This window comes from Microcaecilia unicolor, chromosome 1, assembly GCF_901765095.1.
Source record: "Microcaecilia unicolor chromosome 1, aMicUni1.1, whole genome shotgun sequence".
In the NCBI taxonomy this organism is placed as follows: Eukaryota; Metazoa; Chordata; class Amphibia; order Gymnophiona; family Siphonopidae; genus Microcaecilia; species Microcaecilia unicolor.
Window position 1 is genome coordinate 380,046,351 of NC_044031.1, and position 20,223 is coordinate 380,066,573.

The 20,223-nt window shown below is 42.3% G+C and overlaps 1 protein-coding gene across 2 annotated transcripts in view; it reads left to right on the plus strand.

Moving 5' to 3' along the window:
* Positions 1–20,223, plus strand: part of CYTH4 (cytohesin 4) — a 196,435-nt gene that overhangs the window by 131,802 nt on the left and 44,410 nt on the right. For both annotated transcript variants that reach the window (XM_030210260.1, XM_030210268.1), the window contains one exon: positions 7,053–7,171. In XM_030210260.1, coding sequence (XP_030066120.1) covers positions 7,053–7,171 — 119 coding nt within the window. The remainder of the gene's footprint in view (positions 1–7,052; positions 7,172–20,223) is intronic.

The window sequence follows — 20,223 nt, forward strand, 5'->3', positions numbered from 1 at the left end:
GCTTTGAAATTTTGACACAACGTTGCATTCGAATATGCGCGTGTTTTTTATACCTACAATTGCAAATCAAATTGAGGAAGAACGGGCATCAGCGAACAAGTGAAACAGACAAAGAATGGCTCAAATACATGCCGAGGAAACAGCACAGCGAAAAACATCGCTCAAGGCTCTTGATCGATCATTGCAAGATTTGCGTGGAAACAACATTTGGGAACACATTAATATTGCTTGCAGGAGATTTCAGGCAAACATTACCTGTAGTTCCTCGATCGACACCAGCGGATGAAATAAATGCTTGCCTAAAATACTCTACTTTGTGGCAACACGTAAAGACGTTAAACTTCACTACAAATATGCGTGTCCAGCTGCAAAATGATCAATCAGCTCAGATATTCTCACATCAATTGCTGAAAATTGGGAACGGAAAGGTGCCGGTTGATCTGACCTCAGGACAAATTTCATTGCCTCATAACTTCTGCAATTTAGTGACCTCAAAAGAACAATTGGTTGAAAAAGTATTTCCCAATATTCAAACCAATTATAAGAATCACGATTCGCTGAGTGAACGAGCTATTCTTGCGGCCAAGAACAAAGATGTCTACGAACTGAACAATATTATTCAGTCTAACATTCAAAGCGAGCCACTCACATACAAGTCCGTCGACACTGTTCTGGAAGCAGATGAAGCACTTAATTATCCAACAGACTTTTTCAATTCACTCAATCTGCCAGGGATGCCACCGCATGTACTGCAATTGAAAATTGGGGTACTAATTATCATGTTGCGAAATATCAACCAACCAAAGCTTTGCAACCGCACACGGTTTGCAGTAAAAAAATTAATGACCAATGTCGTACAAACAACAATCTTGACAGGACCTTTCAAAGGTGAACATGTCCTCATTCCTCGCATTCCTATAATTTGAATAGATATGCCATTTCAATTTAACAGATTGAAATTCCCAATTCGATTGGCGTTTGCAATCACCATCAACAAAGCTCAGGGCCAATCTTTAGAATTCACCCGTTTAAATCTACACACAGATTGCTTCTCACATGGAGAATTATATGTTGCATGTTCTACAGTTGGCAAACCAGACAATCTCTATCTCTGCACACACAATGGAACAACAAAAAATATTGTATACCCCAAAGCATTGTGAAATTAAACATATTAGAAACGTGCGCTTCATCTTTTCTTTCTTTTCCATTTAACCAGACTGAGCCACAGCAACGCGTGGCCGGGTAGATCTAGTTAAATAAATAAAAATAAAAGACCCCCTTAGTCTTATTTGTAGTTAGCTTTAGAATACAAGATAAAGACCAAGCTGTGAGCATATCAATACAAATTTTTATCCTGAGCTATGAATAATGCAAATCTTGAGAAGCTAATAGTGTCTGTTAGCTTCCAATGTTAGGCTGGACAAGTTGCTGCTTGCCATGTTCCTGAGCTGCATTTCCTTTCCCCTCCGAAGAGAGAAAGACAGAGATAGAGACCTGAGGTGCTCAAGAGGCCAAATCCTGGTTTGGAGAGGATCTGTCCCTCCAGGATATCAGGGCCCAGAATGCATTCCACTCTGGTTGTCCATGGTGTAAAATGCAGACTTATTTTCAAATGTTCTTTATTTAGGGCTTCACTAGACACCAGTGACCTAGTACACTGTTCATTTACCCTTCTGTGATTTTCATTCAAATTCTTCTCCCACACAAGCAGCTATTGATAGAAAGAAAAATAGTAATTAACAAAACAAAATGAGAAAAAAAATCTGGGCAGTATATACTCTATCATTTGTTCTTGTCTGCCATTTCCTGAGGTGCTGTTTAGCTATTGTTTGTTTTGTAAAGGGGCATTTACTGAATTACTGATTCTGTAGTAGCTTTTTATTCAGCTATTTAAAAGGAAATAATTAAATTGTTGAGTTCTTCTTTATTTTTTTCCCAGCGGACAATCTTAGCATCCAGTCAACCAAGGAACCTACTGTATATGGTTTCTAATTATTAAAATAGTAGATTTCCATTAAATCAGCATAGAAATTACATTCCTTAGCTGGTTTGCGTGTCCACCTTACACCCTTTCTCCCTCATTTTATAAAAGGTTGCTTAAATTTAAGTACCTTTTGCACACTTAAATTTATAGAATACCACCATTCTCGCAGGTAAATGGCAGTAGCGTGCCCGACTACTATTCTATAATTCTGTGCTAAAATGATGGAACATTGTAATTGTTAGGGGGGCATTCACAGGTGAGGTGCATAGGTGGGGCATGGACAGGACCAACATGTATGCACATAACTTGGACAATACTAAATATCACATTTAGGCACTGACATTAGGCACTGTCATAAATGCGGATGCTTAAATTTCGGCACACTGATGCAAGTTTATGCTTGTATTCTATAAGAACACATACATGTCAAACTGTTCTTGTAGAATGGGCTCTCTACCCACAAAAATATAGCATCTGATATTCAGCTGGCAGCTGGCAGCAGGCAGCGTGGTTAGCTGCTGCCGCTGACTCCAGATATTCATTGCTGGACCGTATTCGGTAACCAGCATTGAATATCCAGGGTTTTTTTTTTGGCCGACTGTAACTTAACCATGTGAATATTCAGTGCTAGCCAGTTAAGTTAGTAGCGGGCACAGACAGGATTGCTATTTAGGTGGTCTGATTTGGCTGCTAATCGCAGCTGACCAGTGCTTGAATATTCACAGATGGCCATTTATATTGCTTGATACAGCTGGTTAGCTGCTATGCACTAACCCCTGGATTCTATATAGCGTGCCTAGAAATCCGTGCTAAAATCCAAGCGTATTCTATAAAAATAAGTACATAAGTACTGCCATGCTGGGAAAAGATCAAAGGTCCATCAAGCCCAGCACTCTGTCTCTGACAGCGACCAATCCAGGCCCCAAGAACCAGGCAAAAACCCCAAATTTAATAACGATCAATGGACTTTTCCTTCAGGAATCTGTCCAGACCCCCTTTAAACTCAGCAAGGCCAGCTGCCATCACTACCTTCTCCGGCAATGAGTTCCAGAGTCTAACCACGCGCTAAGTAAAGAAAAACTTTCTCCGATTTGTTTTAAACCTACCACATTCTAATTTCATCTTGTATCCCCTGGTTCTATTATTGTTAGAAAGCTTAAACAAATGCTTCACATCTGTCCGCTCTACCCCACTCATTATTCTGTAGACATCTATCATATCACCCCTCAGCCGCCTTTCCTCCAGGCTAAAGAGTCCTAGCCTTCTTAACCTCTCCTCATAAGGTAGTCGTCCCATCCCTTTTATCATTTTCGTTGCCCTTCTCTGCACCTTCTCCAGTTCATTTATATCTTTTTTGAGATGAGGCGACCAGAACTGAACAAAATACTCCAGGTGCGGTCGCACCATGGAGCAATATAACGGCATTATAACATCCTCATGCTTGTTTTCCATCCCTTTTCTAATAATACTCAACATTGTGTTCGCCTTCTTAGCCGCCGCAGCACATTGAGCTGAAGATTTCAATGTCCTATCCACGATGACTCCCAGATCCCTTTCTTGGTCCGTAACTCCTAAAGCGGAACCTTGCATGACATAGCCGTAATTCGAGTTCCTCCTTCCCACATGCATCACTTTGCACTTGTCAACTTTGAACTTCATCTGCCAGCATTGATATTTTATTTATTTGTTACATTTGTATCCCACGTTTTCCCTCCTATTTGCGGGCTCAATGTGGCTTACATAGCGCAGGAGAGGTGTTTACAGACTCCGGGGTAAATAATTACAGAGTGATGTTGTGGTACGACCTCATAAAAGACTCGTTCAGCTGAAGAGTTGTGTACTGTTCATTACGATCTTTAGTCATGTTGTGTCGCAGGGATCAGTCATTTATGTTGGATCGGTAGGGTATGCCTTTTTGAACAAGTGAGTTTTTAGTGTTCAGCTCTTAACAAGCAATAATGAGCACTAATTGGCACTAATTAGAATTTATGCACATAAGTGCATTCTGTAATACAGTATGGGCAGGGAAATGGGCATTTCAAGGACATTCTGAAATGTACACACATAGTTATAGAATATGGCCCAGTGCGCCTAAACCTATGTGCCAGGATTTATGTCATGTTTTTGTTGGTGTAAATGAATGTGCATAGTTTTAGGCACTAGGATGCCAACTAAGCATATTCTATACCACGTCTAACTTTAGGCATCGCTTATAGAATATGCTTAGTCGGCACTGATTTCTGCGCCAAATTTTTAGGCACCATATATAGAATCTCCCCCATGTGCTAATATTCAGCGGAGATAACCAACTATCTCACGCTGACTATTAGTGCTTAGCTGGCTATGCGTTATTCAGCCGGACAGGAACTGATCCTGGTCAGTTAAATAGTGCTGAATATCGGGCCCGTAGTGCCTAAATATTGGCACCTGTTATAGAATTGATTCTATTAGATAGGCGAACAAGCTGACCTGACAGTCTGCACAGCTCTTAAAGGGGCCCTTTTACAAAGGCGCATAAGGGCCTACGCACATCCAGTGTGTGCCAAATCGGCATTACCGCCCGGCTACTGTGTGCCCTGAATTTTGCATGTGCTGAAAACAGACGGTAGAAAATATTTTCCATTTTCTACCGCATGGCACTTACCTGGCGGTAAACAGCAGTGGGCACGTGCTGCATGTCTACCACCCGGGTAGCGCGTGAGACCTTACAGCTAGGTCAATGGGTGGCGGTAAGATCTCAGTCCGAAAATGGACACGCACTGGTTTTTATTTTGCCGCACGTCCATTTTCTGGTCCCTAAAAAAAAAAAGGCCCCTTTTCCAGGACATGGTAAAAACTGGCCCAGTGTATGCCCAAAAGACAAGCTTGCACTGCCGCATGCCACTTTTTGCCACGGTTTAGTAAAAGGGCCCCAAAGTGATTTACTCATCAATCAATGAACAAACTACTTGTGATATTTTTCCATTTCTTCTTTTCAGTCCATGTGCATTAACAAGTGGCAACTAAAAAGAAAAACAAAACAAGGGAACACTTACACCTCCTGTTTTAGGAGGCACTAAGGGCTCCCACATTAAACACGCACAAACCAGTTTGCATGCAGTAATATCAGCGCACTAATCAGTTTACACTTCCACGCCCATTCTCTATCCATGACAATTCCCATGACAGCACTACAACAGCCCTTATGTCTGCAGTGTCACCTATATGTGGGTATAGTAGATGAGTGGGATATGGTCCTGGGTCCCATTCTCTGCAGTGCATGCAGCAACCACTAAGACTACTCCAGGGATCTGCTTGCTTCTCTAATAGGACTAGCCATAACATCTGAAGCTGAAATAAAGGCTGGAATGCACTGTTTCCTTTAACATTGTTTGTGATTATCTCATCATTTAGGGCACCTTTCTGTGACAGAGTGCCCTTTTGTATCCAGGTATCACCTATATATAGGTTTAGTAGGTTTTTGAAAAACAAATGCACAAAATCAAGCCATTGGGATGTAGAAGGAGACATCATTCTTAGTAGACTGGCCACACAGACATCCCAGCAGAGCAGTGGGGCACCCTAGGGAGCACTGCAGTGGATGTCACATAAAAGCTCCCAGGTACACATCTTGCCATTACCCTCCTATATTGTATAAACATGGCCAAGACCGATCTTATCGTCTTTCCACCAAAACCCACTTCACCTCTTCCTCCACTCTCTATCTCAGTTGATAACACCCTCATCCTCCCCGTCTCATCTGTCCGCAACCTCGGAGTCATCTTCGACTCCTCTCTCTCCTTCTCCGCGCATATCCAGCAGGTAGCCAAGACCTGACGCTTCTTTCTGTTTAACATCGGCAAAATTCGCCCTTTCCTCTCTGAGCACACCACCCGAACTCTCATCCACTCTCTCATTACCTCTCGCCTTGACTACTGCAACCTACTCCTCGCTGGCCTCCCACTTAACCATCTATCCCCCCTTCAATCCATTCAGAACTCTGCTGCATGTCTTATATTCCGCCTGGACCGATATGCTCATATCACCCCTCTCCTCAGGTCACTTCACTGGCTCCTGATCAGATGCCGCATACAGTTCAAGTTTCTCCTTCTTACCTACAAATGCACTCAGTCTGCAGCCCCTCACTACCTCTCTACCCTCATCTCCCCTTACGTTCCCACCCGAAACCTCCGCTCACAGGACAAATCCCTCCTCTCAGTACCCTTCTCCACCACCGCCAACTCCAGGCTCCGCCCTTTCTGCCTCGCCTCACCCTATGCTTGGAATAAACTTCCTGAGCCCTTACACCAAGCCCCCTCCCTACCCATCTTCAAATCCTTGCTCAAAGCCCACCTGTTCAATGTTGCTTTCGGCACCTAACCTTTATACCTATTCAGGTAATCTAGACTGCCCCAATTTGACTGCCCCTATTTGACTGACTGTACACTTGTCCTTTAGATTGTAAGCTCCTTGAGCAGGGACTGTCCTTCTATGTTAGACTGTATAGCGCAGCGTAACCCTAGTAGTGCTTTAGAAATGTTAAGTAGTAGTAGTATGGGAACCCTCTAAAACCCACCAACTAGTGTACCCAACTGTACACCACTACAATAGCCCTTATGCCTGCAAGTATCACCTATATGTAGGTACAGTAGGTTTTGGAGGGCTCACACTTACCAACCACTAGGCTACTCCAGGGACTTGTTTGTTTCTCTAATAGGACTGGCCATAACATCTGAAGCTGTCAGATGTTACGGCCACACGCTAATGACAAAACTAATGCAGGATGCTTGACCACATCCTTCATTAGCCCATTTTGCTTAGTAAACGGTCTCCAAAGTCTGTAACAGAAATGGAAAGGGACCTAGACAAAAGGCACAAAGAAAAAGCAATAGGGCTAAGAAACAAGCAATTGAAATTGAAAGAATCAGTGCTAAACTTGCCAAACTGTCAGATCCATCTGAATTAAATGGGGTAAGATATTATACTCTAATTCTGAGTCCTGACTGCTACAGATTTTGTATCATCTACTACTACTACTGCTACTACTACTATAAATCACTTCTACCCTTTTTTTCTTTCATCCCAGGGTATCGAGTTTCTCATTGAGAAAAGCCTGCTGTGTGACAGTGCTGTAGAGATTGCCAAATTCCTGTACAAAGGAGAGGGGCTCAACAAGACAGCAATTGGAGATTACCTGGGTGAACGGTGAGACAAGTGACTTGCTGAGGATTGTGGGGGAATGGGCCTTCCAAAATGTATGTACCAATAGCAGAGGTGCCAAGTAATCCGGTTTCAACAGGAAGATTTGGGGCTGTTTCTGGGTATTAGGTCACACTCCAATTTAAGTGTAAGGCTTGTGGTTTCCTTATTCGGTTTGTAGGGTGCACTATAAACACTGCATGGTATAGCACAGTGGCTCCTGGATCTACTGTAGAACTTTCTTCCAGAAATCATGCTATTTCCTAGCTCTGAAACTAAACTGAAATTCTCAAGTTATGCTAATAAATAAATGTAACTATGTAATTAGTTTCAATAGTATAAATAAATAAATAAATAAATAAATAGCAAAAATGGACAAAGGAACCACTAGCCAAGAAGTATGTAACCCCCTCCCCCAACTTTCCTTAAGTGGAGAGACCCAAACACTTAATTCTGAACCAGAAACAAGGTCACTTTTCACAGCAACAAAGTAACCAGTAAGTGACAGCAGGTAAAGACCCGCTCAGTCTATTCAATCTGCCCGACAAGGTGTCCAGAGCCGTGCCCACCACTCTGGGCAGGCCCCATGCAACCATGCTTAAACACTGGTTGCCAAGTCTCCCTCCATGCCAAATATGATGGAGTCTTGTTATAATCATATATCATCCCCAAGTATTGCTGACAGTATTCAACTTACCAGTAAAGATGTCTTCTCCTCCCCCCCCCCCCCCCATGAGCTGCACAGCACCCTCACTCACAACACTTGACAATAAAATAATCTATAACACTGGTGTTCATGAAGCTTCACGTGTCTTTTGTCATTTGTTGGACACAGACTCGTAGAAGTCTGTCCGGCATTGACCTCAGCCTTGGGTTTTTTTGCCATTTGCGGGAAACAGACCAAAGAAGTCTGTCTGACTTCGGCCTTAGTTCCCCCATGCTGGATTTGGTGAATCTTCTTTCAGTCTTTTGCCATTTGCAGGACATAAACCACTAGAAGTCTGTCAAGCTTTGGTCTTAGTTCCCACTACTCTTACCCAACATAACATCCATATCGTGTTTCCATCCTTCTTCTGTTTAGGCATCCCCTGTAGCTATCTCACACATTTTTGAATTCACTCACTACTTTTGACTCCACCAGGAGTAGCCTGGTGGTTAGTGCAGTGGACTTTGATCCTGGGGAACTGAGTTCAATTCCCACTGCAGTTCCTTGTGACTCTGGGCAAGTCACTTAACCCTCCATTGCCCCTGGTACAAAATAAGTACCTGAATATATGTAAACTGCTTTGAATGTAGTTGCAAAAACCTCAGAAAGGCGGTATATCAAGTCCCATTTCCCTTCTGGAAGGACACCCCAGGTGTCCACTACCCTCTCAGTGAAAAAGTATTTTCTGATGTTACTACCAAGTCTACCTCCCTGCTATCTCAGTTCATGTCCTCTAGTTCTCCTGCACTATGTCTTGGAAGAAGTTTGTATATTAATACCAGTGTGTTTTTTGTAGCGAAAAAGGTGCCAGTACTCAAATGCCAGGCCTCCTTTCAGGGGTGGGGTGATCACTGAGGGACCCACTTCACAATATAGCCAGGCCCCCTGCAACTAGTCACAGAATCTATGACAAGGCAGAATTGGTACGTAGAGACTGAGCTCTTTCATTAAAACTTGGGACCATGGGTCAACTTTAGCAGACAATGGAAAAGGTGCCAGTTCTCAGTACCCCCATGTACCCCCTCAAAAAAATCCCTGATTAATACCTTTCAAGTACTTAAATGTCTGTATCATATCACCTCTTTCTTTCCTTTTCTCTAGCATATACATATTCAGGTCCTCCAGTCTTTTCTCATATGTCTTATGACCAGGGCTTTTTTTGAGGAGGTACTTGGGGGTACTGAGTACTGGCACCTTTTCCATTGTCTGCTAAAATTGACCCATGGACCCCAAGTTTTAATGAAAGAGCTCAGGCTCTACACACCAATTCTGCCTTGCCATTGATTCTGTGACTGATTGCAGGAGGCCTGGCTATTGTGGGGTGGGTCCCTCAGTAATCACTCCACCCCTGAAGGGTGGCCTGGCATTTGAGTACCGGCACCTTTTTTTGCTAGAAAAAACACTCTGCTTATGACACAAACCCTGTACCATTTTTGTTGCCTTCTTCTGAACCTCCTCAAGTCTTTTTTTTGTCCTTGATGAGAAACAGCCTACAAAACTGGACACAATACTCCCAAGTGGAGTCTCACCAATTACTTGTACAAGAATATCAACACCTCCTTTCTTTGACTGGTTATGTTTCACCCTATGCAGCCTAGCATTCTTCAGGCAACAGCCACCACCTTGTTCTCTCTGAACTTTCTGAGAAGTTCCAAGAGAAGAGGACATTTCTCTGGCAGTTATTTTCTGTTCCTTGGCTGCTGGAGAGGTAGCACACCCAGCGACCTCAATTAAGTGTTAATTAAGGTATGGGGAGTAGAATACTTGCATAGGTTGCTGATCCTGTTTAAAAATGGCCCCTTAGATTCAAAACTATATAAAGAGGAAAGGTCCCACTGAACTTTCTTTCTGAGAAGTTCTGAGAGAAGAGGAGGGAGTGGAAAACATGAAAAAGGATTTGAAAAAGCTAGAAGAATGGTATAAGGTTTGGCAATTAAAATTCAATGCGAAGAAATGCAAAGTGATGCACTTAGGGAGTAGAAATCCAAGAGAGGTGTATGTGTTAGGCGGTGAGAGTCTGCTAGGTACGGATGGGGAGAGGGATCTTGGGGTCATAGTATCTGAGGATCTGAAGGCGATGAAACAGTGTGACAAGGCAGTGGCCGTAGCTAGAAGGTTACTAGGCTGTATATAGAGAGGTGTGACCAGCAGAAGAAAAGAGGTGTTGATGCCCCTGTACAAGTCGTTGGTGAGGCCCCACCTGGAGTATTGTGTTCAGTTTTGGAGGCCATATCTTGCTAAGGATGTAAAAAGAATTGAAGCGGTGCAAAGAAAAGCTACGAGGATGGTATGGGATTTGCGTTACAAGACGAATGAGGAGAGACTTGCGGACCTGAACATGTATACCCTGGAGGAAAGAAAAAACAGGGGTGATATGATACAGACGTTCAAATATTTGAAAGGTATTAATCCGCAAACAAACCTTTTCCGGAGATGGGAAGGCGGTAGAACGAGAGGGCATGAAATGAGATTGAAGGGGGACAGACTCAAGAAGAATGTCAGGAAGTATTTTTTCACGGAGAGGGTGGTGGATGCTTGGAATGCCCTCCTGCGGGAGGTGGTGGGGATGAAAACGGTAACGAAATTCAAACATGCGTGGGATAAACATAAAGGAATCCTGTGCAGAAGGAAGGGATCCTCAGGAGCTTAGCCTAGAATGGGTGGCAGAGCTGGTGGTTGGGAGGCGGGGCTAGTGCTGGGCAGACTTATACGGTCTGTGCTAGGGCTGGTGGTTGGGAGGCGGGACTAGTGCTGGGCAGACTTATACTGTCTGTGCCAGAGCCGGTGGTGGGAGGCAGGGATAGTGCTGGGCAGACTTATACGGTCTGTGCCAGAGCTGGTGGTGGGAGGCAGGGATAGTGCTGGGCAGACTTATAGGGTCTGTGCCAGAGCTGGTGGTTGGGAGGCGGGGATAGGGCTGGCCAGACTTATACGGTCTGTGCACTGAAGAGGACAGTATAAATAAAAAAGTAGCACATATGAATTTATCTTCTTGGGCAGACTGGATGGACCGTGCAGGTCTTTTTCGCCGTCATCTACTATGTTTACTATACAGGCTCATTTTCAAAGCACTTAGCCTCCCAAAGTTCCATAGAAACCTATGGAACTTAGCCTCCCAAAGTGCTTTGAAAATATGCCTCATATGACATTTCTCTGGTAAGTGAACAGTATTTGGCTTTGTGCTTTGGGAACTTAAAGATTGGGGTTTAAAGGAGGAATTGTAGGCTAGTGATAGGCAAAACAAAAATATAAAAAGCATCTCCATAGTCTTAGATTGTAAGCTCTTTGAGCAGGGACTGTCTTTCTTCTATGTTTGTGAAGCGTTGCGTACACTTTGTAGCGCTATAGAAATGCTAAATAGTAGTAGTAGTAGTAGTAGTTTTAAAAACTTTGTACCACAGCATTAACAGATAGAATCAGCAGCACAGTGCCAGTGTGCAGTGCCTCGTGTCCACCTGTGAAAGAAGCAGATCGCCTCGGGTTTTCACTGTGCCCCGCCCTCCTCTGATATAACTTCCTATTTCTGCGAGGGCAGGACACAGTGAGGGAAGGCCCGAGGCACTCTGCTTCTTTCACATGCAGACGTGAGGCACTGCAAGCTGGCGCTGCGCTGCCGATTCAAATGTTTTTAAAATGCATTGCAGGGGGTCGGATGGCAGGGAGAAGGGGGCTGTCGAGGGAGCTGAGGGTAGGCAGGTGGAGACTGGGGACTGCGGCGCCAGCAGCATGAATAAAAAACAGGATGGGGCGGGAGCGGAGTACTCTCCTTTATGCTTACACCCGTGGCGGACCGCCCCCACCGCCCCACCCTTGGTACACCACTGCCTATCTGAACCCTCAATCCATATGGCTTGTTATAAAATTACCTTTCATGAGCTGTTTTAGCATGCATACTAAAACTTTTGTACAGTGGGTTTTAGTGTATAGATCTCTATGTTTTGACACTAATCACACACAGCACAAATCTGACAGTGCTCTTTCATTTTCAAAACAATATACTGATGGTTTTGCTAACGGACCATGTTGGCATACTACACTCTGCACAGAAAATTAACTGAAAGATATACTACTGATATAAAACTTCCATTAATACAAATTGCATGTGTGAATGTGGGAGTTGCCTTTCATCTGGATGAGTAAATGTCTGGAGAACCTTTTGATTTATTGACACTGCAAGAGTAAACAACATAAATTTCAAAGCTTTGTCCTTCCCAATGAATTAAGGATTCCACTTAAGAACATAAGAATAGCCATACTGGGTCAGACCAATGGTCCATCTAGCCCAGTATCCTGTTTCCAACATTGGCCAATCCAGATTCCACTTCTGAAGTGCCCTCGGTATGAGTACCCAGCCAATTTAGAACATTCAGGTTGGGGCATTTACATTTCCCTACATTATTTTACCAAAAGATCTCCTGAATGTGGAGCCTTCTGTAAAGTACGTATAAGGATGCCAGCAAATACATGTGTATTTGCTGGCTAGTATAGCAGAAGCAATGATTTCATGAACCTACACGGATGTCCAACAGGGGTTTTCAAATGGGAAGAAATGTCCATGTCTAAAAAGAAGGTCGTTTTTATCTACATTAGGTATTTTTCAGGTCCTGGAAGAATCAGATTTACAAAAAAAAAAAAAAAAAATTTGAACCTGTATCCCTCAGTTTGCAGTCCACTGCACTACATTACTAAGCTACTTCTCTATTCTGCAGGAAAGTCTGTGTGGCCATATTTTTGAAAATGATGCCAGAAAGCCATTCAGCTCCTTGTTTTTGTTGTCATTTATTTTTGGTGTTTTCAGTGCAAAAATGTCCATCTCACAGCCATAATCAAACAGGAAATCTAGACATTTTTCCTGTTTGGTTATGGATGTGAGATGGCCAGAAGGGGTTTGGATGTTCTGAGCAGGACAGGGTGTTTTGGGGGGATTTTTTGGACTTAGATGTTTTTTTGAAAATGCCCCTCTGTGCTGAAAAAAAAAAAGTTATTCAAAGCTTGAATTCTGCGTAACTGTCAAAACTGGACCAATTTAAATAAAATTTGTGATATATCATCTTGAATACATTTGCAATAAGCCTACACCTATGCCGGCCATCTCATTTAGGGGCCCTTTTACTAATCTGCATAGGCGCCTACGCGTGCCCAAAGAACTACCGCCCAGCTACCTCATGGCATGGGTGATAAATTTATTTTTTATGCACGTGCACTATGCGTGCCAGAAAATATATTTTATTTTGCAGCGCATGGCGCTAACCGAGCAGTAATTGGCATTGTCCGTACGCTGATGATTACTGCCCGGAAAACACATGAGACCTTACTGCTAAGCGGTGTTAAGTTCTGAGGCCCAAAAAAAGGCCTTTTTTGCAGGTGCGCTGAAAAATGGACCTGCACGGTCCAATACATGTATCTACATCAGCGCAGGCCACTTTTCGGTGCACCTTAGTAAATGTACCCCTTAAATGACATCACTTCACTACCTGGTTCTTCAACTGTCATGATGTTTTCTTCAGTGTGAACTGATCAGGCCCTGACGCTTCCTGACTGGTGATGAGTTGAGCCTGTTTCTTGCAATTTCTTCAAAACATATTCAACACTTACCCTCTTCCCTCTCTTTTCTGGAAACTCCCGAACCAGTCTATGAGAGCCAAACCTTACTCCAGATACAAATTTTTAATAAAGATTAGATCATAAGTACATGAGTAATGCCACACTGGGAAAAGACCAAGGGTCCATCGAGCCCAGCATCCTGTCCACGACAGCGGCCAATCCAGGTCAAGGGCACCTGGCAAGCTTCCCAAATGTACAAACATTCTATACATGTTATTCCTGGAATTGTGGATTTTCCCATTTAGTAGAGGTTTATGGACTTGTCCTTTAGGAAACCGTCTAAACCTTTTTAAACTCTGCCAAGCTAACCGCCTTCACCACGTTCTCCGGCAACGAATTCCAGAGTTTAATTACGCGTTGGGTGAAGAAACATTTTCTCCGATTTGTTTTAAATTTACTACACTGTAGTTTCATCGCATGCCCCCTAGTCCTAGTATTTTTAGAAACCGTGAACAGACGCTTCACATCCACCTGTTCCACTCCACTCATTATTTTATATACCTCTATCATGTCTCCCCTCAGCCGTCTCTTCTCCAAGCTGAAAAGCCCTAGCCTCCTTAGTCTTTCTTCATAGGGAAGTCGTCCCATCCCCGCTATCATTTTAGTCGCCCTTCGCTGCACCTTTTCCAATTCCACTATATCTTTCTTGAGATGCGGCGACCAGAATTGAACACAATACTCAAGGTGTGGTCGCACCATGGAGCGATATAACGGCATTATAACACCCTCACACCTGTTTTCCATACCTTTCCTAATAATACCTAACACTCTATTCACTTTCCGAGCCGCAGCAGCATACTGAGCAGAAGATCCTCCTGATTGAAACCTATGGTAACTGTTTATATTTAAAGCAAAATGGCATCTGTGCGTGTCATGACGATAATCGCTAGGTGACAGTGATGTCATTTAGGTATGGTGTCCAGTGTGCGTGAGGGCTTATTGTGATTGTATTCAGGATGATATATCCCAAGTTTTATTGAAAATGGTCAGGTTTTCACAGAGTTATACAAAAACAAGCTTTGTATAGGTTTTTTGGTGGGTTTTTTTGTTTTATTTTTTCTTTAAAACACAGTGTACCTGTTTGAGAAAGCTTTCAATCTACAGCTGAGCAAGTCAATGGATTTTGGGATCCACTGGTTTGTGCAAATCTTTTTTTGTCCTCTATACAGGCTTATTTCCGAAAGAGAAGGGCGCCCATCTTTCGACACAAATTGGGAGATAGGCGTCCTTCTCTCAGGGTCACCCAAATCGAAATAATCGAAAGCTGATTTTGGGTTAGTGACCACTGCATGCCTTTTTCCATTCAGTTAGTTCACTGCAGTGCCCCCTAGGGTGCCCGGTTGGTGTCCTGGCATGTCAGGTGGACCAGTTCACTACGAATGCTGGCTCCTCCCATGACCAAATGACTTGGATTTGGTCGTTTTTGAGATGGGCGTCCTCGGTTTCCATTATTGCCGAAAACTGGGGACGATCATCTCTAAGGCTGACCTAAATGTTGAGATTTGGGCATCCTCAACCATATTATCGAAATGAAAGATGGACGCCCATCTTGTTTCGATAATGTAGGTTTCCCCGCCCCTTCACGGGGATGTCCTGCGAGGACACCCTCAATAAAACTTGGGCGCCCCGTTCAATTATGCCCCTCCACGTGTCTTTGATGCCGTTACTGTGGTTTACCATTTTCCCCTCTTTACTTATTGTTGTATTATATCCCTCCTTTGCATGTTTTCCTGTCACTGAATGACATTCCTTTCCTCGGTTTTTAATTTTGATTTTTTTTTTTAATTATACACTGCTCTGTTATTGCCTAAAGGAAGAGCAGTATATCACATGAAATAAACCATAAACCATAACCACGATGTCAATTGGACACCTGCCCCAATTATCTAATGAAAACTCCTCCCCGCTCGATTCATCACTGAACTTACCTCCCACCTCAACTTCTTGTTCCAGCATGGCATATTCCCCAAAGACAAAGGTAATATACTACTCACACCATTACCAAAAGACACCAAAAAGAAAACTAACGATATCACCAACTACCGACCTGTGGCATCCATCCCACTTACAATCAAACTGATGGAAAGCATTGTAGCTAAACAACTTACTGAATACATCAACAATTTCTCAATCCTTCATGAATCACAGTCGGGCTTCAGATCTCTCCACAGTATGGAAACCATCCTGGTAACTCTCCTAGCCAAGTTCAAAAAGAAAATTGCAATAGGTAAAAACATACTCCTCTTGCAATTCGACTTGTCAAGCACATTTGATATGGTTGACCACTATATTCTATTAAGAATACTCGACAAGAAAGGCATAGGAGGGAATATACTCAAATGGATCAAGGGTTTCCTAACCACAAGGTCTTATCAAGTAAAAGCAAACTCAAACATATCACCATCATGGTGTACCAATTGCAGAGTACCCCAGGGTTCACCTCTCTCACCCACATTATTTAATCTGACGATGATCCCCCTTGCTCATGCCCTATACAAGTATAATCTTAATCCTTTTCTATATGCGGATGATGCCACCATTTACATGCCATTCAACTCTAATCCAACAGAAATCACTGTTGCAATAAAGACTAGTTTAAGCTTAATGGATGCCTGGGCATCGGCATTCAAACTCAAACTTAACAAGGAAAAAACTCACTGCCTTACTCTCTCTTCTCACCACAAAATAAACCTCCCTTCATCCATAAAAACCCCAGAACACTCTTCCAATATCTGACAAACTGAAAATCCTTGGAATTACTATTGACACCAACCTAACCCTGGAGAGCCAAGCCTCTGCCACCACGATGAAAATGTTCCATGCAATGTGGAAACTCAAACGGATCAAACAATTCTTCCCAAGGGAAACTTTCCGTTACATAATTCAAACAATGGTACTATCACATGTTGACTACTGTAACGCCGTATATGCGGGATGCAAAGATCAGATCTTCAGGAAACTCCAGACCGCGCAGAACACGGCAGCTAGACTCATTTTTGGAAAGACAAGATTTGAAAGTGCTAAACCCCTACGCGAAATACTGCACTGGCTACCAATCAAGGAATGAATAGCCTTCAAAATTTGCACTCTGGTCCACAAAATAATCCATTGTCTGGCCCCAACCTACATGACCGAACTTATCGACTTACCAACTAGAAACATCATTGAATCATCAAGAACATTTCTAAACCTGCATTACCCAAACTGTAAAGGACTAAAATACAAATCAACATATGCATCCAGCTTTTCCTACATTTGCACCCAGCTCTGGAACACTTTACCTAGAAACATTAGAACTGCGAACACCCATCTAAAATTTCAAAAAGACCTCAAGACTCACCTCTTCCGGAAAGCCTACCCAGCAGACCCAAACTAATTCATGAACAATGCATCACATCTTTCGATCTAAGAAATGAACAATACCCCTTCCACATAATCCTATTACTTCAAACTGTACAAATTTTACCACTCCAGTTACAATTAAGTGTACTTCTATCCTTATCCTACTCTGTATTGCTCACTAGAAGCTGTAGTCCCATCCCCAGAGACTTATCAGCCTCATTGGGATTACTTCTCTCTATATGCTACTATATATTCATCCCAGAGTTGTATTCTCTTTTCCGGAACCTAATCAGCTTCCTTGCACCTACTGTTACTCTATTTTCCACTCTGTATATATTACTGGAGTTGGTACTCTCCTCTCTGGAACCTGTAAGCCACATTGAGCCTACTGCTATGCGGGGAAAATGTGGGATACAAATGTAATAAATAAATAAATAAATTTACGACACCTCCACATGTTAATGCCAGCAGTTATTGTGCTCATTTTCAAAAAATACTTGGGTGGGCTTAAAATCTGGATGTTTTTCAGTGATAATAGAACAAGAAAAAATGTCCAGTGTAAAAAAAAAGTATTTTTTTTTAATCTAGAGTCTGTTTCAGTCAAAAAAGGTTCCCTAACTGACCAGCTGACCACTGGAGGGATTAAGGCATTACCCCCTCTTTATCCCCCAGTGGTCACTGACATCCTCCCATCCCTCAAAGATGTAACAGTGACATTAGATACCAGGCTCTATGACAGCTCCAGATATTATGGCCATTCCTAAGAAAGCAGCAAGCAAGTAAGTGGATGGAGCAGCCTAGTGAGCAGTGCAGTGGACAATGGGGCCCAGGTTCAAGTTCCACTTTAATTCTTTCATTTCAGAACAAATATGTGAGCTATCCTGGAACATAGAAATACCTCTTATACCTAAATATATAAGTGACCTTCCAGTAGGTTCCCTCTGTTCCTGGAGGGCTCACAATACAATATGAAGGGGTTTAGGTAGACTTTGTACCTGGGTTTCTTTAGGTAAAGTCCACTGCAGTGACCACCAGGCTGCCCCTCTGCACTGCTTGGATGTCTGTGTGTCCAGTTCCTAGGAAAGTTGCCAGACAGATGTCCCTATGGCTTGTTATTCTATGTTTTTCCCTGAGATATATTTTTTTAATGGTACTTGAAAATAATGGATGTGTTAAGCATGAAAGCGCCTAGCTCAAAGCTATCACCGAACCAGAAATTTAGTCATTTTTCTGGTTCAGTTATGGCTGGGAGCTTTTTGAGACATTTTCAGCAAAACGACTCAATTCAGACTTAGATTCATATCGAAAATACCTCTCCACATATATAGGAATTCCAAGTTCAGACAATTATATGCATGTGGAGACAATAGTTGCAAATCTCCAAATAGTGATTTTTTTTAAAACATTTTGAAGGCCAAAAAGAGGGAGGGGCTAAGCACAATCACTCATTTCAAGCCCTGTTCAAATCAAGATAAAGCTTGTGTGTGCGCTTCATAGCTGGTACAAAAGCTGGCAGGAAACTTTTAAAAATATATGTGTATTCCCATAGTAACATGGGAAATATATGTATAAATTTTTGGTCTGCCTAAACCACATAGACAACATGCCACTGTACAATGTGTGCTGGTCTTCTGTTCATGTAAATAGCGGCATTCTGAAATCGGGTACACTTGTATATAGCAACCTGCATATGTATATGACATTATTTATTTATAAGCCATGCAAGACTTCAAAAATGGCTTCCTCTAAATGCTGTCTCTACATACCAGGGCTAGGAATCTCTAGTCCTCAAGAGCCACAGATAGGTCAGGTTTTCAGGATATCCACGATGAATATGCATGGGATAAATTTGCATGGACTGTCTGCATTGTATGCAGATCTGTCTCATGCATATTCTTTGTAGATATTCTGAAAACCTGACCTCCTGTGGCACTCCTCCTTCCACCAGGTCTCAGAGAAATGCTTATCCCTGATTTATACACTTAGGGGTCCTTTTACTAAGCTGCAGTAAAAGCTGAGCCATTTTTTACCATAGCTGGGAAAAAGGTCTTTTTTAAAATGGGGGTAGTAAATGGCCATGCAATAAAATCAAAAATAGTGCATGGCTATTTATTGCCTGAGTCCTTACTACCACACATTAGCCTAGCAGTAATGGTTAATGGACTACTCGTGCGATAATCAGGCATCATGCGCCAATGTGGCCACACTGCCGATTACTGCTGGGAACGCCCCTTGCGGTTGAAAATTATTTTCTACTGTGGGAAACAGTGCATGCCAACTTCAAAACTACCACTGCTTAGTAAAATGGCCCCTTAAATTTTGTATTTACCACTTTCAGTGTTCAAGTATGCCTTCATTTGATTTTTCTATAACTCAGATGTCCATTTATTAACGTCTTACTGTATATAAAATCTCTGTTACGTAGGTGCTGTTATATTTGCTATGTTATTTCTGAGAATTTCTAAATCCATAGCATTTTTAGCACCTAATCCTGTGCCAATTCAGCCTAGATAGGATCTGCATCTATTTTCGTTCTTTCATACAAACTGATATTAAGATTAAGTTCTGTGAAAGCAACAACTATGACCTTTTAATACAAAGTGCATGTTTCTCTAAAAAAATAATAAAAATAAAAAGGAATAGATTTAGAGAGACCTTTGCTGGTGACAGCAAAAATATAATTTACAGGGTTTAAAAAATGGTCCTGGATGGGTTTATAGACTCTTTCTCAACCCATCATAGTCTATAGATAAAGAAGTGGAGCAGGGTGGAAACTGTTGCAATAACTAATTCAAGGATTAAGTAAGACAAGGCATTAGTCATGAAATCAAATCACATTCATTTGCCGACAGCTATTGTAACATCAGCAATATAGGAAAAAAGGGGAACATTGCTCTGATAGAATCATTTGTGTTATTTTTCCTGTTTTCCTTTTGTTAAAGACTGTACATTCATATTGATACTTATATCTAGTGTTAGCCTGTATTAACTGACCTGTATGGATTTCATAAAGGCATAAGAATTCCTCTGGGCAAAGTACTCCAGTTGCCTTAAATTGTGTTTTGTCTATCTGATAAAAAGTATAATAGAGTCTTGATTATCTGACATAAATGGGACCAGCAGGTTGTACTAAATTGGTTGAAAGGCTTTCTGACCTCCAGATCCTACCGAGTCATCTCCGGATGAAGTTTATCACCTTCTTGGCCAGCTGACTGTGGTGTACCACAGGGTTCACCACTTTCTCCAACATTATTTAACTTAATGCTAACTCCTCTAGCCGCAGCTCTCTCAAAACATGGTCTCAATCTGTTCATTTACGCGGATGACATCACAATCTACGTTCCTTTCACAAATGACTTAGCTGAAATAGCTGCCAACATCAGTCTTGGATTACAAACTGTACATG